This window comes from Humulus lupulus, chromosome 8 (genome assembly GCF_963169125.1).
Source record: "Humulus lupulus chromosome 8, drHumLupu1.1, whole genome shotgun sequence".
In the NCBI taxonomy this organism is placed as follows: domain Eukaryota; kingdom Viridiplantae; phylum Streptophyta; class Magnoliopsida; order Rosales; family Cannabaceae; genus Humulus; species Humulus lupulus.
Genome location: NC_084800.1, coordinates 2,955,180 through 2,964,623, shown reverse-complemented (window position 1 = coordinate 2,964,623; position 9,444 = coordinate 2,955,180). Strand labels below are relative to the sequence as shown.

Sequence of the window (9,444 nt, the reverse complement as noted above, 5' to 3'; positions counted from 1 at the left end):
TCGATTTAATGTGAACTTTGATGTGATGTTTCCGCTGAACTGGCAGTCACGGTTATGTTGTCTATATTTTCTAAAATTTTCAACAAAAACACTGTATGCTTTTCTACTAATTAATCTCTCGAAAGAGACAAATCCATACGAGTCTTCACTACACAGTAGTTCGATCAGACTTATTTTGTTTTCAAGTCGATGAAATTAGAACGTGAAAGATTAATTATAAGACCAAAAATGTGCCCCAATCGTAGGTGAAGGGGTTATATTCTAAAAAAAATTATCCTTTATTGTTAATTTATATCCAACAGTTTACGTAGGGCAATTAATATAACATATAGCTTTGATTTTACAACTATTAGATTAGAATAAAATAAAATCTATCCCAAAAGCTACATATATGAATGTGACAGCATACCACATGAACTTTGGTCTACCATATGGTTATTAATTAGTAGACAAATACAAGTGTAAGTGTGTGTGTGTAACATGTATCAAAAACATGATATAAATATACGACCATTGATTTAGAATACTCACCAAACCCACAATGAAAGTTATCGATCATAACGACTTTCTAAAGGCATGAAATGTGAATAGTAACAATTTTTATGTGAAAATATTAGCCATTGGCTCATTGATCAAGGCCCCCTCCTTAGATCTTGAGACCCCACAAAATCTATTAAATTATTATCGAATTATTAATCACCTCCAAACTTCTCAATCGAAGACTAAATGAAAAGCAACATATCAAAGTATAATTTACCGCCGTTTGTAAATTTTGAACTCATATAATTGATGTTTGAAAACAGTAAAAGAAAAAAAAATAATAATAAGCTGAAAATTGAGTTTTTGGGTGCAAACTCATAAAAATAATGTATGGATAGTGTTTTTAATTCTCGTGAATCTAATGTCTATATTAGTGTAGTACCGACCTGGTACCAACAAACTAACTCAACAACATATATATATAAATGACAAATATCTTGTTGAACAAATATTAATACATATTGAATGGACCAGATTAAACCTTTGTTTTAAATAAGAAAGCAAGCAGCATCTTCACAATTGACACGCCTTGGAGTTGGAACTGAGAGTGATACCAGCACATGACTAAATCGGATCCACATGCAGATGCAGTCCACCGCGGCCACGCCGGCCGTGCGTCGCTTTAGTCTTCCGCAAATTTGTAACCGTCCTTGGCGCACAAGTCTTGAAGTCGAACATGGACCAACTGTCCATATCGGCCCAACCATGCCAGCGGGGTGGCGTGGCCCATCAGAAATTCCGAATCACGTGGTGTCGTTTATCGGCTCCTCTCGGCGTTGCAGCAGCTTGGAGTTGGACTATTTTGAATACAGTATATAACTAAATGAAGTAAAATATTACGTATAATTACAATTGTATCAAATAAAAATATATTATATTATTTTTTTTTTTTTTAAATTAAAACAAACGAATACATAATGGATATATATTGTGTATATATACTTTTTAAATCATATAATATTTTAGTTAACAAAGTTAAGAAATAAATAAAACACCTCAAACTTGGGATCATTTTAACACACTTAGAAAAAAGGTTGGTCCTTTCAAGAAAAGATTGAAGGTTGGCCTGGTTGTTGGAGATGTGATTTGAACTCTCATAATGTGTATGGAAGTTATAAAATCAAGTGGGAATGAGTTTGGAACGTTTTGAAAAAGTTTGGAAAATTGGGTGACTGAAATGCTCCGTGGCCACGGCCAGTGATTGTCCCCGGCCGCAGCCATGCATATCCCAGGCCGCGGCGAGAGATGCTGACATTCTTTTTTCTAACTTCAGTTTTATCCAATTTTGAGTATTTCAAACAACCAAGTAACTCCCAAATCTTTATTCCATAAAATATCTAATTAAATAGCCATGGGATTGGTGAAGTTTAAAATTCAAATGGTGTCTCAAATCTCTATAAATAGGAGTTTATTGCTTACTTGTTTGACATACTATTTTCTATCCACTAGAGCACTTGACTAGAAAATCACCTAGAAACTTATTTATTCCAAAGAGCTATTTACATTTGAGAGATTCCCTTAGTGCTTGAGATAGGGGGAAATAAGTTTTTGGACAAAAGTTGTAAATCTTGTTCAAGTTGGTGATCATCAATGCTCTTCGCTTTGGTTGTGTGAGTGAGAATGTTTGTTTTTTTGTCATTGTTCTTCTTTTCTACTATTGTTTTTCATCTTCTTCTCTTTATTTTCCTATTTACACTTTTGTTTTTAGAGTTGTAATCCCCTCTACATCTTTTCTCTACTACTTCTAGTTTATTTGTATCATTTTGTTATAGAGTTGCATTTTCTATTTACTCTCTTCATCTGCATCTTTCTATATTTACATATATTTTTTGCAATAGAGTTGTAACTTATTTAATTAATTACTTCTTTTGTATTCTTTTGCTTAAAGTTGTAAGAGTCTTACTTTTTTTTCATTGAGACAATATATATCGGTAACAACTAGACTAAATAATCTAATCCCTAAAAATACCCATGGGACTGGCCTTCCGCTTATCATCTATATAAACACAAGAAAGAACCTACTTGCTTGTTTTAGATTAAAGAATTGAACAAGTAACATAAATAAATGTGTTGAGTGTGGCTTTTTTCGTTATCTACCAAAATAAGAGAAAAGCTTAAAGAAGAATTAGGATGAAGAAGAATTTGCAAAGCTCATGCTTTCTAGGTTTTTAGGCAACATATGTACTCACTTTGAAAATTAAGAATTGGATCAGGGATCCTTTTAAAAGTTGTGCCCTAAGAAGATTAAGCTCATTAAGTGAAGTTGATTGCAAATTATTCCTCTCATAATGGAGGTTTGTTATTATATAAATGACCACATTCAATATTAAAGAAGCTGGTGGACTCCAGCATATCTTAGTGGGTCAAATATAAGGAAGATCAGCCCACTATTTTATTGGGGACAACGTCCCTGACAGTGTCAGGTGATAGCTGCACGTTTTCCTATGTCAGGCGGCGTACTCAGACATCCTTTTTGCCTGTTGTACAAGAACAAGATCGACAACACGATCTTTGTTGCAAGTGGGAGTTAGATAGTTGTCTATGGTTCAGACTGTCTCTCAGCTTGACATTTGGCAATTGTTCTTCTAATAGGGAGGAAAGCTCCCGCACACTTAGAGGAATTGGTCAGAGCATGAGGGCTATTGGAGCATCACTCTTCGACTAGGAGATATGTCCTTGGAGGATGCACTCTTCCCATGGTAGTTACGATGATAATTGGACTCAGCTCCCGTGGAGCATTAAAAATCTTATGTAGAGCCTTAACACTCTTAATTTATGCCACATATTAATTGGTGAAACACAGACAAGAAAATAAATCTCTCATACATAATAGATTTAAGCACATTTGTTTTGTTTACAAATATATTAGGATTTTTTTCAAAATTAATTAATTTTCAATATCTTCATGCTCTTAGAAAGTAAGTCTTTTTTTTTTGGAAAGCGAAGTAAGTATTAATATAATTTTTCATATAATTTTATTTTATTTATATTTTTGAATCTGATATTACATATATATTAAAAATCATATAAAATATATATTTAACAAAAAAAAAATCGTAATTTAGGTAAATTTTTCAATTTTTTTATCACGATGAAAATGAAAAGTACATAATAATCCAACCACTATCATCATTCCACAAAATTGATCAACCCTGTATGCGCATTAATTAAGAAATTAAGGGGAATCCATTAAATGTAAGAACTAAGAAACACGTATCCTCTCCCTGAAGTGAATTAGTAATTCGACACAAATTAGATTACATTTTCGTTTTAAATTATAATTCTATTAACATATAATATAGAATAGGGAACTAAGAGCACAAATTAAGTTCAATTCATGTCAAAACAAATTGAATATTAAAAAAGAAAATTATTGACGGGCCCTTCGATGTACTTTAGTGATAAGGATTCAATAACAATGGACCTAAAAGAGAAGGGATATGTTTTTTTCCTTTTCTTTTTATTTTGGAGTGACTCATTGAGAAGATTCAACGAAACAGAAGAGTTAGCAAACAGACAACTAATAAAACCTTATACAAGCCACACATACATCCCACATCTCCAAGATAAAGTGGACCCTAGCTTATTTGTTATCTCTTTCTCCTCGGTGGCTTATCAGATGTTGCATGTTCATATACAACCACAGAACAAGCCAATTTTTTGAGGGCCACGGCGGGTTTTCTCCATTGATGATCACCAGCATTGGACTTGAGGAGTGATTAGAGAGAAGAAATATCACTCTTTGGTTCCCATCTGATTTTTCCTTCTTAGCTCTCTCTCTTTCTTTTTTTCCTTTCTCTTAGCCATGTTAGAAGGCAAAGCCATCATTGGAGAGACTGACATGCTTCAAGTCATGCAGCAAGACGCGCTTCGCTTGGCTGCAAAGGCCCTGGACGTGTTTGACATCGCTGAAACAACCAACATTGCTCACTTCATTAAGAAGGTGATGAAGTACTCTTCCAAATGCATAGAGATTTGACCTTTTTTTTTTCTTCTTTCCATGTTCTTGTACGAACTTGGTACCGAGTGCTTGTTGTTTTGATGCAGGATTTTGATGAATCCCATGGACACGGGTGGCAATGCATAGTGGGAAACGATTTCGGTTCCTTTGTCACGCACCGCCAGGGGTGTTTCATCTATTTCTGCATCGGCAGCCTTGCCTTCTTGCTCTTCAGGGTTGAAGTTAATTCAAACGTTGAAGAAAACTTGATCCCTGAGATGGAGGCTGTGCAGAAATAAGTTCTGTTTATGTCTTTATTTCTATTTATTACTTTCAGATTTGTCATTATAAGACAAACAAATGAACAATTTCCAAGTAGTGATTCTGATCGCTCTTCGTTTTCACTTTCATCATATTCAGTAACTTCAGCTGTATGAGGGAGTATTCCAATCTCTATACGTGGAAACATCTCTCATCTATCTGCAGCAGGTAGATTTATAATACATTAAACACAGAAAATGAAAAATAATAGTAGAAGTGGTATTAACACTCATAATGGTTATACTATACACTAATAGGAGTGTTATCAAATACAACAAACGCCAAAAGTCATTGATAAGTGTATGTAATTGATATTAAAAGGTTTCAAACCCAAAGATAGACCGAAATCATGTAAAAAAAGGAACTTAAGAAATTATAATAAGTTAAGAACTGCATGTGAAAAGCATATGATAATTGATGAGTCAAGCACTGATGCTAAAAATCTACCCCTTGCTTGATGAGAAGCAATGCATTTTTGCCTTATTTTGTCAACCAAAACAATTAAGTTGCGGTGGCAAAGCAATCTCATGATCATTTTCTAATTCCAATTTCATTTATCCTGGAGATATCCAGAGGAACTTGTGCTTGTGTGTGCGTGTGTGTGAGAGAGAGGGAGAGAGAGAGAGAAAGATTACTATTATGTTGTTTGGAAATTTCAGAGAGTAAGAACGAAAGGAGGAGCATCCCTTCTAGGCCCGGCAACAGAACGGTAAACATAAACTTTATTAGCAACCATGTCACCACTCCCTTCATCGTTGATTACTTCAACATTCAGCCTAGGCATCTCTCTGGCCAAGAGACGACAGGCACTCGTTGTGACCTTGCAAGCTGACATCCAAAGCGACCTCATGGATTCGTACTTATCTATACCCGAAAGAAGAGCTTCATTCCCAAATGGTGAGTCTCTTATCTCAAGTTTCCTCAACTTTGGACAACCACTCAGCACACACTGCATCCCCCAATCACTGCTACCAGCAAAAGCCACTGAAAGGGTTTCCAGATTTTTGGCATGCTTCCCAATATACTCAAACGTTAAGTCAGTCAATAAACCTGAAACTGCAAGCCTCCGGAGCTTAGTGCAAGTCTTCACCACTGCACCAAAAGCTTCATCCATAGGCTCGTTTGTCAAGTAATCTGGCTTTCTAGGGTCCATTATGCAGAGACGGAAGTGAGTGAAGCCAGGACAGTTCTTTACAATGGTTGCTACTGCAACATTTGTCATTTGCCGGCAAAAGTAGAGTACATAATGGAGTTTGGGGCAGCCAAAGGACACTGCCAGAAATCCAGATTCAGTCACCCCATGGATAACCTCAGGATCAAAGGGATTATCAGGAAAAACACGGAGTTCCTCAAGCAGAGGACAGTGAGTTCCAATGGCCTCGAGTCCCTTATCTTCTACCGTGTCAAGAACCTGTAACAAGAGTTTGGCATCAAAAACTAGCAATACGCAGTCTCTCCTTTCTCATTTCATGACATAAGAGTCATCAATAATTTAATATAAATGAAGTGAAAAAGATTGAAAAAAAAAAGGTGTGTTACCCAAAGACGACGAAGACGCGGACAGTGAGACAGAAGACTTGCAAACTCGGTGCTTTGCATAACCGCATAGCTCAAATTTAAAAAAGTTAAGTTTGTACAAGCAGGATATAGAACTGGGAGATACAAGGCTTTAGTTTCCCATAAGCCAGAGAGTGTATGTAGATTCTTGCAATTGCTAAAGGCATTTTCTAGCTCTGAATGCTGATTTGCAGTGAGATCTTGTGTGAACGTACCAGTACCAAGCTCCATTAATCTTGGAGCATGACTAATAAGCTTTTGTAATTGTTCCAAGTTAATATTTTTATTAACCTTCAAAGTCTTAAACGATTTGCACCTAATGACAAGTCTCTCAAGAGCATCAAAACTGACATCAGAATTTAGGTTGGCGAAGTTTAGTGTTTCCAATGATGTGAAGGACTCGGGGAAGTAACTCAACCAACAACCACTTCTGTCGTCCACATCATTGTCCTGTATGTCCAGCTCAACCAAGTTTCTGCAACAAAGTCATGATCGAAGAGTTTGAATAAGTAAGAAAAATATGATGAAATTTGCATAAAGCTCAATATATGGTACCTATGACAGATTTCGGGAATAATAGTATGTTTCTGTTTGTAAATCATAATGATCAAAACAAATTATTAATTATCAAACATGATGGTTAAGCCAAATAGAGATCCTGGGTCTCATAGTTTACATATTCTTTTACACCTATTTGCACAATAAAGAGTAAAAATTATGTACAAAAAAAAGAACAGAATAAGATCGTGCGTATACAAATACAAGAATCATATCGATATAATCTTCCATTGGCCACTACTTAATTGCAGAATCCTTGCCCATTATCACATTTAGATGAGTGCAGAATTACACAACACTGTACTACGCTCTCTCTCTCTCTCTTGATCAACTAAAAGAGAAAAGAGAGTCCATCTCCCAAAACTACAGTACTAAAAGTAAAACCACTCACTGGTCTCATTACGCAGATCAGATCTCACACGTTTTTCAACTAAATAAAAAATATATATAATGATCAAAGAGAATGGCTTGATGAAAAACACACAAAATTTGTTTTTTTTTTTATTTTTGAAAAAAAAAACTTACTTGCAATGAGTGGCAATGGAGGCAAGGCCATCAGTGCTGAAGCCATCACAGCTCAAAAGCGAGAGAGCTTTGAAATTAGGGAATGAAAGAGCCAGAAACTCCAAGCTCTCATCACTAACACTCATTCTCTTAAGCCTCAGCTCCTCAAGATTCGGGTACTTGACGGCGAAGACCGACAGCCATGATTGAACATCGGCTCCCCAATCGCGGGGAACCAAATTGAAGTCCGAGAATCGAGGCTTTCCTTTCAGGGTCACGCTCCGAATGTTTGTGAATCGCCGTGCCAAGATCTCTGGCGATACTGAGTAGCAGTTTCCGATGAAGACGCTGCTCCGAGACCATCTCTCCGCATTGTACCAGTTCTTGCAGACCAGAGAGACTGAGCTCCTGTCCTTGTGGGACTTAATCAGACCCAGAACTCCCTCCAAAACCTCGTCCGGGAAGTGTTTTAATTTTCCACTTGACTCGTCTGACTCGCCCGATTCTTTCTTTCTCTTAGAATCCATTGAGCAAATTTCCATTTACAACTAACTTTCTAAAAGAAATTAATTAATTAATAACGCTATAAAAGGTGAGATCTTTCTTCAAAGCAATGGCGAACATTCTAAATTTTATTCCCCAGAATAAAGTAAAGATTTTACTTTATTGTAAAGCTTTGGACAACGGCAATTGGGTATAAAAAAGATACAATCTTTATCTTCATTTTTGTAAATATTTCTGCTCGCAAAAAATTGTTTATTCATTCTTTTTTTCTTTTTGAAGTTGAAATGAAATTAAAAAAAAAAAAGGAAGATCAACTTGGGTCAGAATTGAAAGTAGGAAAAATAAAGAAGGTTCCAACTTATGAAAAAGAGACTTTAGAAAAAGATTTTTAAAAAAAACGTTTTTTTTTGGAGATTCAGAAAATAATGATGTAAGTTAGATAAACAAAATTACTGGGGACGCCATGGCTGGACATAGGAAAGCTTAGATAGTCCTGTGAGGAGTGAGGATGAAGCTGAAAGCACTCAGAAAGAAGAGAAGAAATAGTGAATAGCAGAGAGAAATAATAATTTGTTGAGTAATTATAATAGTGCATAATTATAATCTTGTGATTAAAACTTTAATTATAGTAATCAAAATATTTATATACAATTATTATTTCACTAAAAAGCCCATGTACCCGACCCAGACCCATGACAGAACCTGCACCCATGTGCGTTTTGCGCACCATCTCTCGGCGTATTTTAGTGAAATTGTTTCTGTACTTTTATTTTAGGGGTGAAAAGTGAAAACTAACAATGCTCACCTAATACCAAGATTCCGTTAAAAAAAGACAAATTATTTTAAGGAACATTTTTTGTTAATTACTTTTCATCCAATCATACTTTTTATGTTATTCGTTGAAATTATTAAAAAAAAATAAGGAGCTTGTAACATATTACTTTTAATAATTTATTGACCGTACTCTAATCAAGTTGAATATTTGTACTTTATTAGTATGAATAAACCTACACTTATGATTAACTCCTTAAGAGAAATTGGTGGAAATAAATTAATAAATTAATTAGTAAATAATTAATAATTAATTATACTAGAAAAAAAATTTAGAATTCACATAATTACATTTAAAATATACACATATGCTATGAATTTCAACCAAATAATGTGGGTATTATTTTGAATGGTATCTTGGCAAATTGATTTATTTTTTAAAAAAAAATTTCAATCTAGCCTAGTTTTATTAATTCTTTGTAAAATGATCTCTTATAATTTAGATAGCTAGTCAAAAATTTAGACAGGTAATCGAAAAATTTAGATAGATGGTCGAAAAATTTAAACAACTGATCAAATTTTAGACAGAAGTCATTTTGTAAAAAATTATCAAAAATAGGCCAGAGTACAAAATCATATAAAAAAAATGTTATTTTCACCAATTTCCTTATTTTAAAATAAGTGCTTTTAAAATTATTGTCACAATATTTAATTTTAATTAATACTTCTGTTAAATTCACTGAACTTAT

The 9,444-nt window shown here is 34.5% G+C and overlaps 2 protein-coding genes across 2 annotated transcripts; one reads left to right on the top strand and one right to left on the bottom strand.

Moving 5' to 3' along the window:
- Nucleotides 1-4,320: 4,320 nt before the first annotated feature.
- Nucleotides 4,321-8,503, bottom strand: LOC133794164 (protein TRANSPORT INHIBITOR RESPONSE 1-like). The gene is made up of 4 exons (XM_062231364.1): nt 7,442-8,503; nt 6,341-6,833; nt 5,437-6,212; nt 4,321-4,960 (listed from the first exon to the last, which is right to left on the bottom strand). Exons 1-3 carry the CDS (start codon nt 7,960-7,962, stop codon nt 5,457-5,459), a joined length of 1,770 nt encoding a protein of 589 aa, XP_062087348.1. The 5' UTR covers nt 7,963-8,503; the 3' UTR covers nt 4,321-4,960; nt 5,437-5,456.
- Nucleotides 4,343-4,884, top strand: LOC133794166 (dynein light chain 1, cytoplasmic-like). The gene is made up of 2 exons (XM_062231366.1): nt 4,343-4,483; nt 4,588-4,884. Exons 1-2 carry the CDS (start codon nt 4,346-4,348, stop codon nt 4,777-4,779), a joined length of 330 nt encoding a protein of 109 aa, XP_062087350.1. The 5' UTR covers nt 4,343-4,345; the 3' UTR covers nt 4,780-4,884.
- Nucleotides 8,504-9,444: the final 941 nt, after the last annotated feature.

What these genes read in the sequence shown, in the direction of transcription:
- LOC133794164 (XM_062231364.1), bottom strand. Translation starts at nt 7,962, where the DNA reads ATGGAAATTTGCTCAATGGATTCTAAGAGAAAGAAAGAATCGGGCGAG. An exon ending in TCCATTGCCACTCATTGCAA is followed by an intron (nt 6,834 to 7,441) that starts GTAAGTTTTTTT and finishes ACTTTGTTGCAG; the next exon opens with AAACTTGGTTGAGCTGGACA. An exon ending in CGCGTCTTCGTCGTCTTTGG is followed by an intron (nt 6,213 to 6,340) that starts GTAACACACCTT and finishes CTCTTGTTACAG; the next exon opens with GTTCTTGACACGGTAGAAGA.
- LOC133794166 (XM_062231366.1), top strand. Translation starts at nt 4,346, where the DNA reads ATGTTAGAAGGCAAAGCCATCATTGGAGAGACTGACATGCTTCAAGTC. An exon ending in TTGCTCACTTCATTAAGAAG is followed by an intron (nt 4,484 to 4,587) that starts GTGATGAAGTAC and finishes GTTTTGATGCAG; the next exon opens with GATTTTGATGAATCCCATGG.